This window comes from Meles meles, chromosome 5, assembly GCF_922984935.1.
Source record: "Meles meles chromosome 5, mMelMel3.1 paternal haplotype, whole genome shotgun sequence".
NCBI classification, from domain to species: Eukaryota; Metazoa; Chordata; class Mammalia; order Carnivora; family Mustelidae; genus Meles; species Meles meles.
Genome location: NC_060070.1, coordinates 15,636,202 through 15,660,518, shown reverse-complemented (window position 1 = coordinate 15,660,518; position 24,317 = coordinate 15,636,202). Strand labels below are relative to the sequence as shown.

Sequence of the window (24,317 nt, the reverse complement as noted above, 5' to 3'; positions counted from 1 at the left end):
ATGAATACCCAACTTTTGTAGCAACATGGATGGGACTGGAAGAGATTATGCTGAGCGAAATAAGTCAAGCAGAGAGAGTCAAGTACCATATGGTCTCACTTATTTGTGGAGCATAACAAATAATATGGAGGACATGGGGAGATGGAGAGGAGAGGGAGTTGAGGGAAACTGGAAGGGAAGATGAACCACGAGAGACTATGGACTCTGAAAAACAACCAGAGGGTTTTGAAGGGGCGGGGGGGGGGGTGGTGGGAGGTTGGGGAACCAGGTGGTGGGTAATAGGGAGGGCACGTACTGCATGGAGCACTGGGTGTGGTGCAAAAACAGTGAACACTGTTATGCTGAAAATAAACAAACAAACAAACAAAAAAAAGGGCCCAGCTCATAGAACACCCCTCAGTTGGGGTATGTCCAGTCCAGCATTCCCTCATGGACGGAGCTGAATCCTTTCTGGCATTCGTGGTCATTCTCTACGAGAGATGTTGTGTTCTCAGTGCACCACATTAGGAGCCGTTTGTCAGTTCATCTCGTCACTGATGTTTTGAAAGTCCAAGAGAGGCTGAGGACCCTTTGCTGGACAGGTGCTCGACAACGCATGTGAGGCAGGTACAGGGGCTCCCGGGAACATTATGGAGGTAATCAGTGACTGATATGATGTCATTGTCAAAGTCCTTAAATTTGACTGTTTTGTGCAAAGGGATGTACATGCTCTTCGTGAGATACGTGCTGAAGTTTTTGGAGGTGAAGGGCCATGACGTCGGCTGATTACCTGTGGTTCAGCAGTCGTACTTGTAATCAGCGCATGGAGAAAGGAATCAGTCAGGTGTGGCAAAGTGTTCTCATGGCTGGCGAATCCAAGGGAAGCATATACTTGGGATAATTGGATTATTCTTGCAACTTTTCTGTCACCTTGAAATGAAACGTAAGAGACATGTGCCTGCAACGAATGGAGTGACAACGTAGAAGGTGCTGTCCCTAACTGCTGAGCTAAAGGGTCAATGGTAACACATCCAAGTTTAAGAAAGGGTGGCCGAAAGCATGCCTGGAGTAAAGACGTGGTGACAGATAAGGATCTTGCAGGAAGCACAGGAACAATTATACAGGACGTTCTGGGAGACCAGGGGCGAGGATGGAGCTGGGCAAGTTTGGCTTCTGGTGGTGGCGGGGAGATGATGTTGGCTTTGAAGCCCCAGCTGGATGTGCGGTGATGTTCAGTGGATGGTTGGAAATGGGCGTCTCTAGCTAGAGGCGGAGGTTTGGGGCCATCAGATGCTGGGAGTGGCTGAAATCTCAACAGGACAGAAAGTTGGCCAGAGAAGGTGTCTCCGGTGACAGAGGGCTGAGGACAGAACCCCAGAGAATAACAAGTTAAGGAGTGGTAAAAGAGGAGGAACTGCAGGAGGGACTGAGATGGCAGGGCCAGGTAAGTCAGAGGAGGGAGCCATGCAGAGAGTGGGGGAAGAGCAGAGAGGAGAATTCAAGGAGAGCGGGCTTTGTGTGGCACGTGCCAAAGGGAGGTCAAGTCAGGTGAGGAGCAAACGTGTTCCCTGGAAACGTTCTTACACTGTTGGTGGGAATGCAAACTGGGGCAGCCGCTCTGGAAAACAGTATGGAGATTCCTCAGAAACTTAAAAATAGAGCTACCCTATGACCTAGCAATCGCACAACCAGGTATTTATCCAAAGGATAAAAACATGGTGATTTGAAGGGGCACGTGCACCCCAGTGTTTATAGCAGCAATGTCCACAATAGCTAAACTATGGAGAGAGCCCAGATGTCCACCAGCAGATAAATGGATAAAGAAGAGGTGGTGTATATACACGATGGAATAATACCCAGCCGTCAAAAAGAGCGCTGTCTCGCCACTTGCAACGATGTGGATGGAACTAGAGGGTATTTTGCTGAATGAAATAAGTCAGTCCGAGAAAGACAAATATCACTTCTATGCAGAGAAACAAAACGTGAACATAAGGGAAGGGAAAAACAAGATGAAAGTAGGGAGACAAATCCTAAGAGATGCTGAGCTCTAGGAATCAATCTGAGGGTTGCTGCAGGGGCGGTGGGTGGCGGGATGGGGTAACTGGGTGACAGAAACTGAGGAGGACACTTGATGTCATGAGCCCTGGGTATTACATGGAACTGATGAATCACTAACTTCTACCTTTGAAACTAATTAAAAAGAAAAGGTCTTCCCCAGATTTGGTGGTCGGGGCAGTCTTCTCCCAGGAAGTGAATTTTAAGCTGAGCTTTGGAAGGTAAGAGTTAGCGAGGCAAAGGATCAGGCTGATTGTGTTGGATACGTCTTCTCCACAGCACAAAGCCTGGGTGGGAGAGCAGGTAACAAGGTCCACTCAGGCATCTGCAGAAGGCCAGTGTGGCTGGAGTGTGCTTGGAGAGCACAGTGAGGCGAGAAGTCATGGGCGCGGAAGCTGGTGAAGTAGGCAAGGGTCAGATCATACAGGACTTTACAGGAATTTGGACTGTGCCCTAAGGGCGAGGGATGCCCCTGGAGAATTTTAAGTCTTGGGATATATTGACTAGTTCTGCATTTTAAAAAGATCCCTTTGGGGGTGCCTGGCAGGCTCAGGGCATGTGACTCTTGATCTCAGGGTCTGGAGTTTGAGCCCCATGTTAGGCTAGAGCTTACTCAAAAAAAAATATATGTGTGTGTGTGTGTGTGTGTGTGTGTGTGTGTGTGTGTATAAATGTAAAGATTCCTTTGGCTGCAAATGGACTAGCACCTTGGTCGGTGGGGGGTGAGGGTGGGGGGTGAGAGTGAGGGTAAGTCTGAGGTTGGAGAGACTCTCTGGAGGCTGTTGCCGTAGTCTAGGTGACCTGGTAGGCATGATGGACATGGAAAGGGAACAGTTACTTAGGCATGAGAATCAAGACGGAGGCATTGGAACTGGAAGAAGAGAGAGACAATGTCAAGTATGGGCTTCTGGCTCAAGGAACGGGGTGGGTGTTTGTTGTCATTCGCTGAAATGGAGAACGAAGAGGTTGGGGGAAAGTAGCATGAGTTCAGGGTTCAATGTTGGACATGTTGGGTGGGAGGGGTCTTGGCTGTCTGGGTGATAGCTGCTGTCCAGTTAGATGTAGATCCTGAGCCCAACAGAGAGGTTTCGGGTCGGGATCATCATATACCTGGGGCTCCTCAGCACATAGGTGGTTCTTGAAAGTCGTAAAGGAAGGCCAGAGAAATGAGTTTTTTGTTTTGTTTTGTTTCATTTCTTTCTCTCTCTCTCTCTTTTTTTTTTTTTTTTTTTGCTTTTTACCAAGACAACCATTGAAATAAGAGGTTTTCCATGGAGAGCATGGAGAGGAATTTTTAAAACATTGACTTTGACCATGTAATGGTTGAGGGGGATCAGACAGGAAAATGGAAAAGATCCCAAGGGAAAGAATTCTTCCCGTGAAGGGCATCTATTAAGAAAATTGTTTACTCATCATTTTATTCATTTATTGACCAAATATTTGTTGGCCTCCGAAGAATATTAATCTTGGAATGAAGAGACTCGGATATCATTGACTCTGAAATGGGCTGAATTCATCTTTCCAGGTCTGGTTTCTTTATGTTGTCAGGTTCATTTGCACCTCAAGTTTTCTGAGAAATATTAATAAACTAATCAAAATTTCCAAAATATTTTATACCAGAAACATATATAAAATAGTAAGTGAGAATATCTGACGTTAAGTCAGCCCCACTGTTTTATAAAGCTGAGAACTTATGACCATCCCTGAACCCTTCCAGGCCTCAGTGTCCTCTTTGGAGCATTAGTACTTGATCTGGGCTTTTCACTCAAGAGAGTAGACCACGCTTGTGTGCTTATGTCTGCTGCTTCTCTGAGCTGCATTCAAAGAGAGGAAAAGTAAAAAACGGCATCATTTCCCAACAGTGCTGGGTATAAGACCAGATTTTTTTTTTTTTTTTAATCATTCTGGAAAATACAAAGGCAGTGGAATCATCAGGTAAATCAACGGCAGAGGAGGAGAAGAGAGCAGTGGAGGTAGAACTGTTCTTCCCGGAGCTCTCTGGAAGCTTCCCCCCCTTGGAATTGGCATATGTGGATCTGGATTGTTAGAACGTAGGAAGAAATCAGGCAGACATCACTGATGACTGGAAATGTGAACCAACTGCTTCCATGCCCAGTACCCCACAACTGCTTTCACTTTGGATTCCCCAGTTCCCACTCTGGGCAATTCAACGTGCAGTCTATTGTGCACTGATATGTTTGTGTCCCTCCCAAATTCACACATCAAAGCCCTAACCCCCAGTGTGGTGGTATTTGGAGAGGAGGCCATCAGGAGGTAACTGGGTTTAGATGAGGTCATGAGGCTGGGCGCCTGTGATGGGATGAGTGTCCTTCTAAGAAGAGGAAGAGACTGGAGATCTCCCTGCTCTTTGAGGACACGGTGAGAAGATGGCCATCAGCAAGCTGGGAAGGGAGTTTTCCCCAGGAGCCAAATCACCTGGCACCTTGATCTTGGACTTCCCAGACTGTGGGGAAAAAACATCTGTCTTTGAGGCCACCCAGTGTGTGTGTGTTTTTTTTTTTCATAATGGTCCACCTGACCCATAGTCAGTCTTCTAAAGTTAGCCTACCCACTCCTGTCCTCACAACTTGCCCTCAGCCCTCCCCACTTCCGGCCACGACCTTCTAGACAAACGTGAAGTGTTATGATGGTACACAATGGACAGTGTCTTCAATGTGATGGTTTCTCATAACATTTATTCTTTTTTTTTTTTTTTAAAGATTTTATTTATTTATTTGACAGAGAGAGAGAGACAGATCACAGGTAGGCAGGGAGGCAGACAGAGAGAGGAGGAAGCAGGCTCTCCGAGGAGCAGAGAGCCCAATGTGGGGCTCGATCCCAGGACCCTGGGATCATGACCTGAGCCGAAGGCAGAGGCTTTAACCCACTGAGCCACCCAGGCGCCCTTCATAACATTTATTCTTGAAGCTGAAGTACATTTACCTGTGCATTAAAGACGTGACTTTACTTGAGCAATGTGTTCTGCCCCTATAATTTCTAGAACCTGAGCAATATCGACTTAACCTGTTTCTATTAATTTCTTGCTGCCATATCTGGATTTTTTTAAAAATTTAATTTTTTTGGGGGGGGGATTGAGCAGAGGATAGCTAACTCTCTCTGGTGAGTGCCTTGAGTACACAGAGGACACAGGGAGTGAGTATAAAGCATGTAACCGAGGCTGGCAAAAATGAAACTTTTTTTCAACAACTGAGCTTAACTCAAGAGACACTGTTTCCTCCCTGTAGAAGAAAAAGACCATCTTGTCAATTCAGGGGAACTTATTCCAGTGTTTTCCTCACTCCCTCTCTCCCTTAGGTGAACCAAGTTTCTGCGGGTGGGGATGGGTGTGGTTTTGAGACTCTTGGGATCCGGGGGGTGGGGTGGGGTGGTGGGGGAGTTGGGGGGGTACATTTGGGCGGAAGACTGTCCTCTGCTGCCCTGGCTCCGACTTCCCTTGGGGGCTTGGACGTGGGTCTCTGCTGACGTCCTCGGCTTTGTTCTGGCTTCTCAAGACCCAGCCGTGCAGCAGGTGGCTTATTCCCATCCCAAGTCCCTTTACATCTGCGGCCTTATCTGTGTCTCCCTTTTTGGTTTCCTTGGGGAGATGGGGAACCAGGGTAGGGTTTCCCTTCCCTGCTTGAGAAGTGAATACAGAAGGCAGGGCCGTCTGTGGGCCCCATGGGCATGTCCCTCAACCCCTGCTCTCATTTCACTCCGAGGAGCTACCCCGTTGCCTGTAGGCCTCTCCAGCGGGCGTCCATCTGCAGGGCCAAAATCCTGGGAAGCCAGGGAGGTAGCTGGAGTTTTTATTATCCTCCCCAGTCATCTCAGGTGTTAGTTCCCAAGAGGGCCAGCAACACCTAAGAGCAGATCGTGTCTCTTTCTTCTGGGGACTGGAGCCACGCATCCCCTTTCAAGTGGGAAAAAGATTCTCCAGCATGGACTGTTCTCTAGTCTACAATTTAAAGGAATAAATTTTCTGCAGTGAATCCTCAAGACTTTGTTTTTGTTTTTTTTTTTAAACTTTTTATTTTTATCTATTTTTTTTTTTAATTTGACAGAGAGGAAGATAACAAGTAGGCAGAGAGGCAGGCAGAGGGAGAGGGGGAAGCAGGCTCCCTGCTGAGCAGAGAGCCTGATGCAGGCCTAGATCCCAGGACCCTGAGATCATGACCTGAGCCGAAGGCAGAGGCTTCACCCACTGAGCCACCCAGGGGCCCCAAGGCTTTGTTATTTATATGCAAAGCCATGCTTTTGAAATTTATATATATAAATCATTCTCTTTCAGAACACTTCCCTATGACAATGAAGAGCATGATGACTCTTTTTGGGGGGGGGTGAGTAGTAATTAACCAAGTTCTTTTTTAAGAGATTTTTATTTATTTATTTGAGAGAGAGAACAGGAGGGAGCCCAAGTGGAGGGAGAAGCCGAGGAGACAAAGGCATGGAGCCCGACACGGATGCCACAGGGCTCATCCCAGGGCCCTGAGCCAAAACCAGGAGTCGGATGCTTAACTGACTGAGCCACCCAGGCGCTCCAAAAATTAGCCAAGTATTTTCAGTCCGTTTTGGTTCATGATTTTCAAATCACGCTGTCTGGGTAGAGAAGAATGCTTATATACTTCTGTTCATGAAGGCAAATGGGTAGTCTGGCATTTCCTTAAAAGCTATATTAAAATATTTCTATTTATTCAAGTTTACAACATTAGGGAGATGAAACTGTGTAGAAACACTGTCTAGAAAACATTGATAAGTAATAAAAGAAGTCATACTAAGAGGTAGGCAATGAAAAAATTATCTTAACATTGCTTACTCTTCCATAGGTTGACAAGGAACTGTTGAATCCTGAAATGAAGTCCCACAGGAGTTAAAACTCCTCCAGATAATTCTATGGTGCTAGAGAATTACTTTTTTGGAAAGTAGGATAGACTGTAACTCAAGTCCCTTTTAAGGGAAATCTTTCTGAAGAGCCTGCTTGAATAAACAATTTATTAACGTTTAAAACACACAACTCAGCATGGAGCTAAAATGTTAGATCTTGACAATTTTTTCACTTTATAATAATTTCTCAAGGGTTTTTTAATACATGGAATGGAAAAATCCCATTTGGGAAGAGTTCTAGAATCTTTAACATGTGAAAAGAGGTATATAGGATAATGCCAAATAAAATATCCCATCTAGTTGTCAATGAAGATTTTTGTTTCCACTATTTCTCTCAGAGAAGCTGTTCCATATGTGACATATTTTCAAAATCCGTATTCATTATTAGCCTTGACAGCCAAACCCAGTACCTCCCATGGGGCCATATCCAATAGGAATGCTGAAAAACTGCTAGCACTTAAAATCTGGCCTGAAGTTAATTTTCCTGTGGTTTTCCTTGCACCCAGTCTGCGAAGTTCTCTTGCTATCATAAACAGATTTAAAAAAACTTCATAGAACTTTATATTGAACTAAAATATTAACCTCTGAATAGGCTGGACCTGACCTGTATGACATTTATGAACTTGTAGAAAGCAGAACGCACCTTCCAAAAAGTCATTGGAAAGTTTAATTATGAATTTATTCTTTTGGAAAATTTAATTTTGAATTTGTACTTTTTTATACTTTGACCTTAACATTACTTATGGAAATGCACTCATTATTGCAATGGCCAGATTCGCAGACAGTGCTATTGAGAGTGAGAAAATAATCCAGTTTAGGGAGAAACGATTGTTTCAGCATTTAACTGGATATATCTGGAGAAACAACATTGTAACTAAGAGCATGGGCTTTGGAATCAGACAGCTTTGGTTTTGATTTTGGCTGTGCCATTTCATTCAGTTCTTCATATTCATTTTTTTAAAAAATATTTATTTATTTGACAGAGATCACAAGTAATCAGAGAGGCAGGCAGAGAGAGAGGAGGAAGCAGGCTCCCTGGTGAGCAGAGAGCCCGATGCAGGACTGGATCCCAGGACGCTGAGATCATGACCTGAGCCGAAGGCAGAGGCTTTAACCCACTGAGCCACCCAGGCGCCCCTTCATATTCATTTTTTAGTATTTAGCTGAAACCCGGTCACTGGGGACATGGTATGAACAAAACAGGCATTTTCCTCCCTCCTGTGGATCTCATGGTCTCGCTGGGAAAGAGAGAGGAAATAAAAAAAACCATATAAATAGTAGTTATAATATGAAGGATACGGACGGGGTGCCATGAAATCAAATAACACAAGAACTCACTTAGATTGAGGCTCGGGAAGGCCAATATAAAGACGGAGAGCAGGCCATCAGGTGTTGGGGTAGAGGGAGCCAGACTAAGAGAGATTAAGAAAAGAGGGGAGGGGCAGGGAAGGGAGGAGTCAGAAAAATACAGTTGTATTTGATTTGATCAGATTTTTTTCCTTTTTGAAACTAAATTTCCTTGTTATAGATAGTAGTAATACCCTCAAACAGTTGGTCTTAGAATTAAAAAAAAAACATTGTATTTAAATCATGCTTAACACAGACCTAACATGATAAGTATTTATTATCTGGTGGCTATAAATAATGATAATAATGCCTTCATGGAGTTTACGCTCTGGTGAGGTGACGATATCCTCCGTAGGAATGGAAATAAGCAAAGAAGGGCTACAGAGAGAAGTTCCACATTTATGCTAATTTAAAAAATGAGTTATTACAGTCATATCTGAAGGAAAAGGCAAGATAAAACACCTTAATGTACTAACGAGTCATTTAAGTGACATGTAACAGCGAGGTTACAGAGTACAGATGCTGACGTTACGGTGCTGATTGATGTCATTTCCCATCTATAAGACCTTGTCCCCTAGTCTCTAAAACCTTGAGATCAAGATTGGCTGTTGCTCAGGCCCTAACAAGCTTCTAAAGGCAGGACGAGTTAAAGAAATAATGGCAAACTTACTAGCTTTGGACCTTCATCCTAACAAGGATTAAGATTCATAGTTTTAGTTCCTTCAAGGGAAGCATTTTACAAATGTTTTATACTTTTATCCTTACCTAATTAGATGTGGATGAACAGTTCCTGGCCTTTCCTTCCCAGTGTATCTTGGTCAACTATCTCCTGTCCTCTCTGGTTCCTTCTAAAGCTCTTATCTCTATTCTAGGTTGATCTCTAGCAAGGGCTAATTTAAAAATATGAGGTTTATTATTCTCTATTTTGACAAGAGGTGAGTGAAATCCCATCTGTATTTCTTTTTCTTTTTTAGTTAAGTCTTTTTTTTTTTTTTAAGATTTTATTTACTTACTTGTCAGAGAGAGAGAGCGCGAGAGAGCGTGCACAAACAGGGGGAGTGGCAAGCAGAAGGAGAATCAGGTTCCCCACTGAGCAAGGAATCTGATGTAGGACTTGATCCCAGGATTCTGGGATCATGAGTTGAGGCAAAGGCAGACGCTTAACTGACAGCCATCCAGGTGTCCCTCACCTATACTTCTTATTAGGGGCCATGGTTTAGGGCTAGGAAGGTGTTTTTATAAATAAGTAAATAAATTCAACTAGGTATTTTTATGTTTGATATGCTAACCTTAGAGATGTGAGCAAAAGGGAAAAATCCTTTTCATTCTGTTGTTCATCTCCTCCATCCATTTCTTTAACAAAATATTTAAAAAATACTGAATGGATCTCCAGTCAACATTTATCGAGGTGCTCGTCATATCCTGGCACTAGGGATGCAAATATAATTAATTTCTAGGTTTTGCCTTCTAACCCACAACCTTGTACCCAAATCATTCATTCAATTACTAATACTCACCATATGTTTCATGAGTGCCAACTCTGTGCCCAGAGTTGCTGTAGACACGGGGGATGCAGTGCTGGGGAACAGACATGGCGTCTGCCCTGGTGAAGCTTATGTTCAGGGGTAGACCTAAGAACAAGTGTAGCGGGTAAGGGCTGTGCTCTCCAAAGTGGGCTGATGGCTACAGGAGGTGCAGAAAATTATTTATGAGAGATTCAGTAAGAAAATATTTCAATTTTTATTTATAGTAATCTCATCTTTCTTTATATTTTTGTGTATATTTGGTAATGTGCCTAATCTGCAGAGTAGTTCTTGTTTGCCATTTATACATAAATAAATATTTGAATTTATTCCATAAACTCATACTGATAGATTGTATAAACAAAACCAGTGGCAGACCCCAGGATGAAAGCATGGATTTAGAGTTAGATTGACTTAGGAGTTTGAAGTCCGTTTCCCTCACTCACTGTGTGTGTGTCCTTGGCCAAGCTGGGGCTCCACATCCTTTGTAAGGACTGTTATAAGGGCTGACTGCAGTAATGTTAGTAAAGTGCTTATATTGTGTCTGTTTATATCAAGTCCTCAAAAAATGATGGCTAATATTACTATTGTTATTATTCATAGCATAAATATTAAAATGCAGGCATCTTCAAAGTGATATAGAAAATTTTGAGAAGGGACTGGTTAAGCTGTGTTCCCAATGCCATGAGACTATTGTAATAAATTATTGCTGGGAATTAGGTTGGTACTACTTTTTATGCACTGTGTATCAAAATCCTTAAAATTTTTATTTATGTTAACCCAGTTGTTTCCCTCCCAGATATGTATCCTAAGGAAACAATCAGAATTCTAATAAATTTAGAATAGTGACAGATAGGAAAAAATAACTAAATGTCCAAATATAGGAGAATAGTCAGGTTAAACTGCAAATTTATGATGGACTATTGTACAGCTTTTAATATTTTATTTTATTTTTAAGGTTTTTTATTTATTTATTTGACAGAGAGACAGAGAGCACAAGTAGGCAGAGAAGCAGGCAGAGAGAGAGGGGGAAGCAGGTTTCCAGCTGAGCAGAGAGCCCGATGCGGGGCTCGATCCCAGGACCCTGAGGCCATGATCTGAATCAAAGGCAGAGGCTTAACCCACTGAGCCACCCAGGCGCCCCAGCTTTTAATATTTTAAAGAATGCTCGGGAAACATTAATATCTAGTGAAGAAGATAAGGTATAAAATTAGAGTTATAGCATGATCGCAATGATTTTTTTTAAAGCATGAAATTTAAAAAAACCCACACAATTTAATTAAAAGGTATTGCGAAAACTAGACAGCTAGCTATATGCAAAAGAATGAAACTGGACCACATTCTTACAGTATACACAAAAATAAACTCCAAATGGATAAAAGACCTGAATATGAGGCTCAAACCCATGAAACTCCTAAAAGAAAACCCAAGTTGTAATCTCTTGGACATTGGCTTCAGCTGCATATTTATGGACTTGTCTCTGCAAGCAAGAGAACCAAAAGCAAGAATCAACTATTGGGACTACACCACATTAAGCTCCTGCACAGTGAAGGAAACTAACAAAACAAAAGAGCAAGCTACTGAGTGAGAGAAGATATTTGCAAATGACATATTTGATAAAAGGTTAGTATCTAAAATATATGAAGAACTTATGCAATGCAACACCCAAAAAACAAATAATCTAACTAAAAAATGGGCAGAAAACACAATAAACATTTCTTCAAAGAAGACATACAGATGTCCCACAGACACATGAAAAGGTCCTCAGCATCACTCCTCATCAGGGAAATTCAAATCAAAACTACAATAAGATCACATCATACCTGTCAGAACAGCTAAAACAAAAAACACAAGAAACAACAAGTGTTGGCAGGGATGTGGAGGAAAGGAAACTCTCTTGCACTGTTGGTGGGAATGTAAATTGGCACAGCCACTGTGGAAGACAGTATGGACGTTCCTCCAAAAATTAAAAGTAGAACTGCCCTATGATCCAGTGATGGTAGTACTGGGTATTTACCCAAAGAATACCAGCACACTAATTCAAAAGGATGTATGTACGCCATGTCTATAGCAGCATTATTTACAGTAGCCAAATTATAGAAGCAGCCCAGTGTCCATCGACGGATGAATGGATAACGAAGATGTGGTGTACATAGATACAGTGGAATATTAGTCAGTCACAAGACGGAAATCTTGCCATTTGCAACAACACAGATGGAACTAGAGAGAATTATGCTACATGAAGTCAGTCAGAGACAGACAAATACCACATGATCTCACTCGTATGTGGAATTCAAGAAACAGAACAAAGGAAAAAAAGACAAACCAAAACCCGACTCTTTTTTTTTTTTAAAGATTTCATGTATTTATTTGACAGACAGAGATCACAAGTAGGCAGAGAGGCAGGCAGAGAGAGAAAGGGGGAAGCAGTCTCCCCGCTGAGCAGAGAGCCCGATGCGGGATTCGATCCCAGGACCCCGAGATCATGACCTGAGCCAAGATCAAGACCTGAGCGGCTTAACCCACTGAGCGACCCAGGTGCCCCCTAAAACCCGACTCTTAACTATAGAGAACAAACTAGCAGTTACCAGAGGGGAGGTGGGTGGAGGGATGGGCGAAATAGGTGACGGGGGTTAAGAGTATGGTCACATGATGAGCACTGAGTAATGCACAGAAATGTTAAGTTGCTGTATTGTACGCCTGAAACTACAGAACACTGTGTGTTAACCCCACTGGGGAAAAAAATAAATAAAAATCTTTCTAATTCAGAATCTCTATTGAAAAAAATACAGTATTGCAAAATACCCTTAGTACTGGTGGTCTGTTAAAAGAAATTGAGTCTTGTTTTCATTGGGTGGGGAGGAGCGGAGGTAGAAAAACTGAGATGCCAAAACTTTGGGAGGTTTGCTTCAAATACTAATCCTGATATAACTCTAATAGATACATATATACGTGTGTGTGTGTGTCTGTGTGTATCATCCTGATGTAATTCTAAAAACCCCACATATACATAATTATATATAATGCATATATATATAAAATGTGTATATGTAAAATGTGTATACATACAAAATGTGTGTGTGTGCGTGTGTGTGTATGATGTATCTATAATCAATTAATATTCACTGAGCTGGAACTAATTTTATTCACTCTTTTTGTTTTATTTAAAATTAATTTATTAATACATTTATTTATATATATTATTTATTTATAAATAAAATAGATATTTATTTGCATATTTATTTATTTGTTTATTTGAGAGAGAGATGGAGAGCATGAGTGACGGGGAGGGGCAGAGGGAGAGGGAGGAGCAGACTCCCGGCTGCGATCCCAGGATGCTGGTATCAGGATCCTACCCAAAGGCAGGTGCTTAACCAGCTGAGCCACCCAGGCGCATCTCTGTTCACTCTTTACAATTCATCACAAGTGGATGGGGACCACTCTTATGCCCTCACCTGCAAAGGGGGCAATTAAGGCCTGAAAAGCAAATTCTATGTGCAAATAGCAAACAACCGGAAGTAGGTCTGGAAGCAATGATTGCTCTTCTGTAGTGTACAGTTTAAAACACGTGTTTACATGGGTTTAATGAGTGGACGCGGGTAATGACCCTGCCAGTGTGTAGCCCGGGGGTGCAATTCTGACTCTCCGCGAATGTTCGTGGTTTGTGGTGTCTATTAACACAGGAATTGTATTGAGTATATTAATACAATTACAATTAAGTATAATTGTATCAAGTATAGTATATTTGTAAGATGGGAATCGAAAAAGAAAAGAATCAAACTAAATCTACCGAGGGCCACAACATGAATAGATCTTAAAAACATACTGTTTTTAAAATAAATGAGAGCAAAACTCACATACTAGTTATGGTTAAGAATATATGTTAGAATAATATATCTTCTATAGGTATAAGAAAAATGAAAAAATATTTTTAAAGATTTATTTATTTGAGAGAGAGGGAGTGGGGGATCGGGAGGGGCAGAAGGAGAAGGAGAAGCAGACTCCCTGCTGAGCACGGAGCTCAACGCAGGGCTCTATCCCATGACCCTGAGATCATGACCTGAGCCAAAATCAAGAGTCAGCTGCTTAACTGACTGAGCCACCCAGGCACCTTGCCCCAAAATATTTTTTTAATGGTCTGGAGGATACTCACCAAACTTATCTAGTAATTACCTCTGAGATGGAGGCAGAGGGTCAAGATTAGAGATCACGGAGAAAGGAAATTCTAACTCCGTTTGTGATATTCCAGTCTTTTAAAGAACAGTGACTCTAATTTTAATATTAAGATTAATTTCTTCATTAAGTCAAAGGTCACTGAAAGTGTGCTTAAAGAATCTGGTTTATGAGGTTCTCAATTTTCACATCCTAATTTTCAGACTTAAGAAACCGAATATTATGTTTGTGCATTCCTTCCTGGTTGCAGAGGCAACAGGAAACCCCAAACTTGAACCTCAGTGTGCAGAAAGAAGGGAGAGGCGGAAAGCACATCCCTGAGTTCCCAGCAGTACTTGGAATGCATTTGTTATGCAAGTACAACCTTTTGACTACATTTGGGACAGGAAGTTCATCACAAAAATAAGTGGAATATAAATAATATTATAGCCAGAATAGTAAGTGTCTTCAAGGATTAACATGAGAATTCAGTGATTTCTAATGTTTTCATTAACTGTAAAAAAGATCTCCAACCAACAAAGGACAAGCGGGAGGGAGAAATTGACCTATATAGCTTGTGTGTTGCGCTAGAGCCCTGCTTTTTCTTACAGGATGGCTGGCCCTTAGCTCGGCCCAAAGAAAACTCAATAAAAATGCCACGGCAAGAAGGGAGCCCTGACGTCCAGCTTACACACTCCTGAGAGCAACAAAGCCTCAAGAGAGACCTGCTTTGTTAAAAAAAAAAAAAAAGGAAATGTTAGCAAAGTATAATCCCTCCAGCTTTCACTTTAGGAAGAAATCAAATCACGTGTCACCTTCCTGCAAGAATCCTTGCAAAGAGACAAACCAAGCCATAATCAAGTTGTTAGAATTAATTTTTCTCTCTTTTGTGTCCAGGATAGATTGGATTAACGGCAGATTTCCAACCTTAAACCTCAGTGCCTAGCAACTCTCGTGGCTTATCAAGAAGAGCGTAAGGATGTCCACCGCACGCTCTGTAGGACAGATGAAAGTGAGTAGACTCCCATTTCGGAAGCCCTTCCTTCTGAAACATAGAGTCCATAATCTCCTTTATGACGGGAACTCATCCTGTGTCCTCGCCAGCACCTGGAGCACGTCCTCGTGCAGGCTGGACAAGAGCACAGCAAGGCAGCTGGGCAAGGTGAAAGGAGGCATCAGAGCCAAGGAAGAAAATCACCAGGTGGACAGTGTTTGCGCCTTCCTAGCAATCCTGTCCCTCTTCTCATATTTGCAATTTCCAAGTCTTCCTAACTCATTTTCCTCCAATTTTCTGCAGAACCTGACCAATCAAAACCCCACTGACCACAGTGCTGTCTTTGAGCTCTTCTCCATAGCAACTAAGGCTTCTCCTTCACAGCACTTAACACAATAGCAAGTAATAAATTACATGCATAATTAAGTTTTTAATGTCTCCTTCCCGCAGAAGACGGTGATGTTCGCTAAGTCGTCCCGAGCACTACTCAGGACCTTACTGAAAATGCTCAGGGATTATTTGTAGAGTCAGTGAATGAATGGAAGGATGGATGACTGTTCTTCTTACCAGTACTCCAGTCCTCCCATCTCATTCACCCTACAATCTCATCCCGTTCTCATCTGCCAAGTTCTGTACCAAATTCCATCAACCTCTGTGGCTTGTTGGTGTCTGCTGAGCCCCCTGCCGCAGCAGTGGGCAAGTTAGGAAGCCCACAGGCCTGTCCCTCTCCAGTAGCATTCACAAACCAAAGTTGCCTTCCGTTCGACTATGCGGGTGTTCTGAAACATACTCCCCAATAACCGAAGAGCATCTACACTATGACAAGATTTTAAACCAAAAGCAAGTCACCACCTTGCTAGCGTTTCCCATAATCTTTGCAGGTTACCAGGGGTCCAGATCTCAGAAAATAATTTCTAACCTCTCTCCCAAGTTTCAGATTTATTTCTCATCCAATGTCAAAAAGAGAAAAGGAAGTAAATGGCCAATAAAGAAATATTAAAAGAGGGAGATCTTGGGAGGATGGGAAAGGGTATCACGTGCTCTTGGGGCTGTGCGCCGGTGCGAGGTAGCATTTTCCTTTGACTTGGCCCTTCCAAGCAGACCCTCCGGGGTCACACAATCCCCTAGGGCCACAAGGTAACGCAAACAAGTTGCTCAGTAACACACCTATTCACTACAGGAAACCATGACAAATTTCAAGACCCACGAAACAATACAATGGCAAGTCCTTGTTCAATAAAAGCACTTTTGTAGCAGAATCAAAGCAAATGGGGTCCAAGTAGACCTCTCTCTGAATTTCTGGCTTTTTAAGGATCATTTTGAAGTGGAATAGAATGCGTGAATGCACACTCTCCAGCCGACCCTCTGAAAGCCATCTGACACCACTAACTTGGTTAATATCAGAAACATATTTCTGAGCGCCTTGTCTGGGTAGGAAGACTGCATTCTTCATCAGCTGGATCCAGCTTCCCACGGAGACCAGTGAAGTATGTCCCATCGCGTGAGGGTAGAGGGATCATCTGTCTAACTCCAACTTACCAAGCCTCCAACTGTCATGTATTCTAAACTGATGTAATCATTGTAAGGCGTTTCAACATGAGGCTTGAAAATGGACTTGCCGAAGCTTCATCCAAAAATCAATGTAGGCTGATGCAGTCGCCTCCTGGCTGGTCTCCCTTCCTCCCATCTCTCCTTGTACTGATCTAACCTTTTCAACTCCACAGAATAGAAGTGATGACATGCAGACCCGACCAGATTCCTCCCCTAGCGGACAAACACTGTCCTCTGTAGACAGGGTGGGTCAGAGACAGACTCCTTAAGTCAGCCGAATCACATTACCCCTGTCTAATATCTAGCCAAACCTTCAGTCACATGGAAAGTTAGTTTGTTTAAGCTTGCCATGTATCTTGAACTGTTTCTTGCCTATGGTGCTGCTCCCCTCCTTCCCAGGCCGCTCCTCTAGCGACCAGTGCTGGAATTAGCTTTTCTGCCGAGCTTTCGTGGGACATCCAGGCAGAAATTTTTATTCGCATTACCACTCCCGTCTTCATCCATCTTGTTGTATCTATTCTGGTTAGTAATGATCTGTGCAATCAATTAAAAAAAAAGTCACCCACATTATTACCAATCACGTTACTGATACAGTTTTGTACATTTCTTTATAGTACTGCTCCTATAGTACTCTTGTGTGCTTTTAAAAAAACTTATTGGAAGTGTAGTTGACATACAGTGTTAGATATTTCAGGAGCAGTACACGGTTATTAGACAATTCTGTACATTACTCATTGCTCACCACAGTAAATAGAGTCACCATCTATCACATGCGAGTTATTACAGTATTATTGACTGTATTTCCGATGCTGTACTTTTTATCTCCATGACTTACATATTTTATAACTGGAAATTTGTACTTCTTAATCCCTTTTACCTATATCATCTATCCCTCCACCCACCTCCCTTCTGGCAACCAGCAGTGTGTTCTCTGTATTTAAGAGATGTCCTGTTTTTGGTTGTTTTCTTATTGGTTTTGTTGTTTGGGTTCCACATGTAAGTGAAATCATACGGGTTCTATCTCTGTCTGACTTATTTCACTGAGCATTATGTTGTCACAAATGACAAAAATCTCATTGTTTTTTATGGCTGAGTAATATTGCTTTACACACACACACACACACACACACACATACACATACGCACGTACACACACCCAATGTCGTCTTTATCCATTCATCTGTTGATGGAAATTTGGGTTGTTCCCGTATCTCAGCTACTGTAAATAATGCTAGTTTAAACATAGGGGTGTGTATATCTTCTCAAATTAGTGTTTTCATTTTCTTTGCAAATACTGAAGCATCCTTGCATCCAAGGAATAAATCCCTACTTGATTATAGTGAATGATTTTTTTAAATGTATTGTTGGATTTGGTTTGCTACTATTTTGGTGAGGATTTTTGCATTTATGTTGATCAGAGATATTGGCCTGTATTTCATGTTGTCTCTCAATATGTTTTTAGTATTTTTATCTAGTTTTGGTATTAGGGTAATGCTGGCCTCAGAGAATGAATATGGAAGTTTTCCTTCCTCTTCTATTTTTTGGAATAGTTTGAGAAGAACAAGTGTTAGTTCTTCTTTAAATGTTTTGTAGAATTTATCTGTGAAGCCGACTCGTTCTGGACTTCTGTTTGTTGGGAGTTTTTAAATTATTGATGCAATTTCATTGCTGGTTAACTGGTTTGTTCAAATTTCTTATTTGTTTCTGATTCAGTTTGGGAGGTTTTATATATATATATATATTTTTTTTTTTTTTTTAAGATTTTTATTTATTTATTTACTTAATAGACAGAGATCACAAGTAGGCAGAGAGGCAGGCAGAGAGAGAGAGGGAAGCAGGCTCCCTGCTGAGCAGAGAGCCCGATGCGGGGCTCGATCCCAGGACCCTGGGATCATGTCCTGAGCTGAAGGCAGAGGCTTTAACCAACTGAGCCACCCAGGCGCCCCATATCCATTACAGAAGATGTGGTGTGTATATGTGTGTGTATACACATCTGTATATATGTGTATATGTGTATATATATATACATATATATGTGTGTGTATACACATCTGTGTATATATATACACATATATACAGATGTGTATACACACACATATACACACACAATGGAATATTATGCAACCATAAAAAATGAAATTTTAACATTTGCAACGATGTGGATGATCTAGAGGGTATTATACTAGGTGATATAAATCAATCAGAGAAAGACAGTTATCATATGATCTCACTGATATGTGGAATTTGAGAAACAAGACAGAGCTTCATAGGAGAAGAGAGGAAAAAAATGAAACAAGATGAAACCAGAGAGGGAGACACACCCTAAGAGACTCTTAATCTCAGGAAACAAACAGAGGGCTGTTGGAGTGGAGGGGTTGGGGGGATGGGGTGGCAGGGTAATGGACATTGGGGGGGTATGTGTTGTGGTGAGCACTGTGTATTGTGTAAGACTGATGAATCACAGACCTGTACCCCTGAAACAAATATATTATATGTTAATAGTGAAAAAAGTCCATGCTTAAAAAAAATAAAATAAATTTATGCATTTCCTCTAGGTCATCCAATTTATTGGCACATTGTTTTTTATAATATTCTCTTATAATCCTTTGTATTTCTGTGGTGTTAGTTGTTATTTCTTCTCTTTCATTTCTGATTTTGTTTATTTGAGTTCTCTCTTTTTTCTTTTTTTGATGAGTCTGGCTAAAGTTTTATCAATTTTGCTAGTCTTTTCAAAGAACTAGCTCCCAGTTTCATTGATCTGTTCTATTTTTTTTTAAGTTTCTATTTCATTTATTTCTGCTCTAATCTTACTATTTCCTTCCTTCTACTGGTTTTGTTTGTTCTTTTTCTATCTCTGTTAGGTGTAAGGTTAGATTGTTCATTTGAGATTTTTTTGTTTGCTTCTTAAGGTAGGCCTGTATTGCTATGAACTACCTTCCTAGAGCAGCTTTTACTGCATCCCAAAGGTTTTGGGCTGTTGTGTTTTCATTTTCATTTGTCTTGATATATTTTTTATTTCCTCTCTGATTTCTTGGTTGGCCCATTCACTGTTTGGTAGCATGTTATTTAACATCCACGTATTTGTGTTCTTTCCAGGTTTTTTCTTGTGGTTGATTTCTAGTTTCATAGAATTGTGACCAGAAAAGACGCATGGCATGACTTCAGTCTTTTTGAATTTGTTGAGACTTGTTTTGTGGTCTAATGTATGATCATATGGAGAATGTTCCATGTGTACTTGAATATGTATTCTGCTGTTTTAGGATGGAATGTTCTGAGTGTATCTACTAGATCCATCTGGTCCAATGGGTCATTCAAAACCTCTGTTTCTTTGTTGATTTAATGTTTGAATGATCTATCCATTGATGGAAGGGGGTTGTTAAATTCCCCTACTATTATTACATTACTATAGATTACTTCTGTTATATTTGCTATTAGCTATTTTATGCATTTGGGAGCTCCAATGTTGGATGCATAAATATTTACAATTGATACATCTTTCTGTTGGATTGTTCTCCTTATGATTATATAGTGTCTTTCCTTGTCTCTTGTTACAGTCTTTGTTTTAAAGTCTATTTTGTCCAGTGTAATTACTGCAACCCTGACTGTCTCTTTGCTTCCATTTTTATGATAAACACTTTTCCATCCCTTCACTTTCAATCTACATAAGCCTTTAGGTCCTAAATGGGTCCCTTGTAAACAACATATAGATGGGTATCCTTTTTAAAATCCATTTCATCACCCTGTTTCTTTTAATTGGGGTGTTCAATCCATTTACATTCATTTGTAATTATTTGGTAAGTATGCACTTTTTGCCATTTTGTTACTTGTTTTATTGTTTTGTAGTTCTTTGTTCCTTTCTTCTCTTGCTCTCCTCTCCCAATGTTTGCTGGCTTTCTTTAGTGACGTCATTGGATTCCTATCTCTTTATTTTTTACATATCTATTACTGGTCTTTGATATGTGGCTGCCATTAGGTTTATGTATGATATGCATATAGCAGTTAAGTTGATGATTGCTTAAGTCTGAATCCATTCTTCACTCGTATCCCCCCACATTTTAGTATTAGATGTCATACTTTACATTTTTAATTTTGTGAATGCCTTGACTGATTTTTATAGATATGCTTATTTTTACTGCATTTGTATCTCCTACTTTTCTAACTCCTATGTATGATCTTTTCTTCCCACTCAAGAGTCCCCTTTAACATTTCTAGATCACAAACTCCTTTAACTTTTGTTTGTCTGGGAAACTCTTTATCTCTCCTCCTATTCTGAATGATAGCCTTTGCTGGATAGAGTATTCTTGGCTGCAGGTTTTTGTCTTTCAGAACTTTGAATATATCATGTCCCTTCCTTGAGGCATGCAAAGTTTCTGCTGAAAAATCAGCTAATAGTTTATGGGGTTTCCCTTATATGTAACTCTTTTCTTTTCTCTTGCTGCTTTTAAAATTCTCTATTATCACTACACTTTGCCATTTTAATTATTATGTGTCTTGGTGTGGCCCTCTTTAAGTTAATTTTGTTGGGGGTTCTCTGTGCCTCCTAGATCTGGATTTCTGTTTCCTTCCCTAGATTTTGGAAGTTTTCAGCTATTATTTCTCAAATAATTTTTTTTTTGCCCCCTTTCTCTCTCTTCTCCTTGTTAAATCCCTATAATGTGAATGTTATTACACTCGATGGCATTACTGATTTCTGTTTTCATTTAATAATAAATGAAATTTATTTAATTTAAATAAATAATTTAAATTTAAATTTAAATAAATGAAATTTCTGTTTTCATTTATTATTAAATGAAAACTAAGTTTGTTTTCATTTATTATTATTATTTTGTCTTTTTCCTATTCAGCTTGATTGCTTTTCATTACCCTGTCCTCTTGGGTCACTGATTCATTCTTCTACTTCCTCTCGTCTACTATTTATTCCATCTATTTATTTATTTATTTATTTTTTTAAAAGATTTTCTATTTATTTATTTGAGAGAGAGAGAGATCACAAGTAGGCAGAGAGGCAGGCAGAGAGAGAGAGAGAGGGAAGCAGGCTCCCTGCTGAGCAGAGAGCCCGATGTGGGACTCGATCCCAGGACCCTGAGATCATGACCTGAGCTGAAGGCAGCGGCTTAACCCACTGAGCCACCCAGGCGCCCTCCATCTATTTATTTTTAAATTTAGATATTGAGTTCTTCATATCTGATTGGTTCTTTTAAATTAAAAAAAAAAATCTCTTTGTTAAGGGTCTCTCTGAGGTCCTCCACTTTTTCCTCAAGTCCAGTGACCATCTTTATGACCATTACTGTAAATTCTCTCTCAGGCATATCACTTACCTCTGTTTTGTTTAAGTCTCTTGCTGTGATTTTTGTCCTAGTCTTTCACTTAGAACATATTCCTTTGTCTCCTCATTTTGCCTAACTCTGTCTGTTTCTCTGTATTAGAAAAGTCAACTATGCCTTCTGCTAGTGAAAATAGCGGCTTTATAAAAAAGATGTCCTGTAATGCCCTGCGCTTCAGTGTCCTCTGTTCACCAGCACCTGGCACTTCAGGGGTGTCTCCTGTGTGTGTCTGTGCACACTGATGTTGTGGCTGAATCCCATTTGTCATTAGGCAGGTCATCTTCAATAGCACCCTTTACGTGTTATGGGCAGTGTTTTGTTCCTGTGGTGTTAGTGGGACAGTCTAAGGCCACTTTGGGCTTAAGTTGAGTCAGACCAGGTGTTTAGCAGAGATAGAGTAGCACTGAACCTCAGGAGAGTGTGGGGGGTGGGGTGCACAGTGCCAGCAAGGTCTGCATCACTGGGAGGTGACTTGCAGCAGGATTGGATCTGCAAAAGTGCGCTGGCTGGATGTGTAGTGTTAGCAAGGCATACACTGGCCTGGCTCCACAGGAAAACATGTCGGCAGGGCACACTGTTAGCAAGTTATGTAGTGAATGTTGGCTCAGGGTTGATTCCCACAGGAGTTCCTGTGTTTATGGTGAGGAGGAGTGGAGGGAGATGATGCTGCCAGCTCTTGTGTTCCCAGAGAAGTCTCTGAATGATCCCTACCCCACTAACCCATGCTCTGAGATTGGTAAACAAATCTCTGTTCCATATGCCCCAGATGTTTTTCAAAATCTGCTTCCATGCTATGTCTCCATGGAGTTATTTGTTGCACTGTCTCTTTAAGTGCAGGGACTCAGTTTCCTCTTGTGTTCCTGGCTCTTCTGCAAGCCTGTTATTTTTAAAGTTCCAAGTTTTAAGCCCCACTGATGGCAAGAAATCATAGAATTTGGTCCCTCTAATTTTCCTTTTTTTTTTTTTTAGATTATTTATTTATTTATTTATTTGACAGACAGAGATCACAAGCAGGCAGAGAGGCAGGCAGAGAGACAGAGAGGAGGAAGTAGGCTCCCTGTCAAGCAGAGAGTCCGATGCGGGACTCGATCCCATGACCCTGAGATCATGACCTAAGCTGAAGGCAGAGGCTTAATCCACTGAGCCACCCAGGCATCCCAGTCCCTCTAATTTTCAAAGCCAAATGTTATGAGGATTCATCTTCTTTGTGCAGGCTCCGTCTTGTGAGAGTCTGTCTCCCCTCTCTATATCTGTGGTGTTCCCCCTACCTTCTGCGACCGTTCTGCAGGTCTATTTCCCCCTGACTTTGTCTCTGTCCTTTCTACTCTCTTCTATGAGGCCTCTTCTCTACATTTAACTGTGGAGAATCTATTTGGCCAGTCTCTGTGTCATTTTCTGGATTATTTACACTGACACGGCTGTTATCTAGTTGTATCTAAGGGATGAGGTGAGCTCAGCATCCTCCTACTCTTCCATCCTCCTTAGAAGGGTTTTGGTTTTTTTTTTTTTTTAGATTTTATTTATTTATTTGACAGAGAGAGATCACAAGTAGGCAGAGAGGCAGGCAGAGAGAGAGAAGGGGAAGCAGGCTCCCTGCTGAGCAGAGAGCCCGATGCGGGACTCGATCCCAGGACCCTGAGATCATGACCTGAGCCGAAGGCAGAGGCTTAAACCACTGAGCCACCCAGGTGCCCCCTTAGAAGGGTTTTTAAATGAATAAGAGTGACATCTAAGAGCCAAGGAATTGGAAAATAATATGAAAATAATAGATCAGCTTTTCCACAAAACTTGTGTAGAAATGTCTCTTCTAAAACTTTTCCCACAACTACAAGGATTTACTTCCTGGGTTCCGCACACATCACACTATGCCCCGCAGGCACTAGTGATCCCCAGAAACCAAATCCACATATACAAAGAAACGAAAGCAGAAGGACCAGGAAAGTCCCTCAAATTAGGGATAAGAACAGATAAGTGGTCAAAAATTGACTAGAGCATTGATTATGTTGGAGAAATACAATTTGCAAGGCTTAATTTATGCTGTAAACTAGGGAAGAAACTATATTTGGTGGGAAGAAGTTGGAGAGTAGGGGAGAAGGTCTGAGAAGGGATTGCTGCCTGGGACAGCCCTGGAAGCTTGAAGAAGGGGGGCAGGGAGGAGAGAGAGAGAGAGAGAGAGAGAGAGAGAGACAGACACTGAGACTACAGGAAGCACTCCATACTGAGAGTCCCTTGGTCACACACTTGTACATGCAGTGTGGGATAATGCTGGAACAAAGAGAAGATTGGTTATAGCATAGGAAGATAGGAATGGATTAGGAGATTTTGTGTGTCACAGGCAGACAGTGATTTTCTTCTCATTTTTTTGTCCATGGGGGTAATAAGACAACTAAATATCATAGTAGCAAGACTGGCCCAAGACATTGTCCTGAGGTCAGATAATTGGGCACATTGTGTACTAAATGATGAATAAATTTATGTCTCCTCGATGCCATTGAGCTTTGAAACCATACT

The 24,317-nt window shown here is 41.3% G+C and overlaps 1 protein-coding gene across 1 annotated transcript in view; it reads left to right on the top strand.

The window, feature by feature from the left end:
• The window catches only part of CCDC170 (coiled-coil domain containing 170), a 98,836-nt gene that overhangs the window by 10,594 nt on the left and 63,925 nt on the right, over positions 1-24,317 (top strand). The window contains exon 2 of the mRNA XM_046005738.1: positions 14,835-14,949. Coding sequence (XP_045861694.1) covers positions 14,917-14,949 — 33 coding nt within the window. The 5' untranslated portion in view covers positions 14,835-14,916. The remainder of the gene's footprint in view (positions 1-14,834; positions 14,950-24,317) is intronic.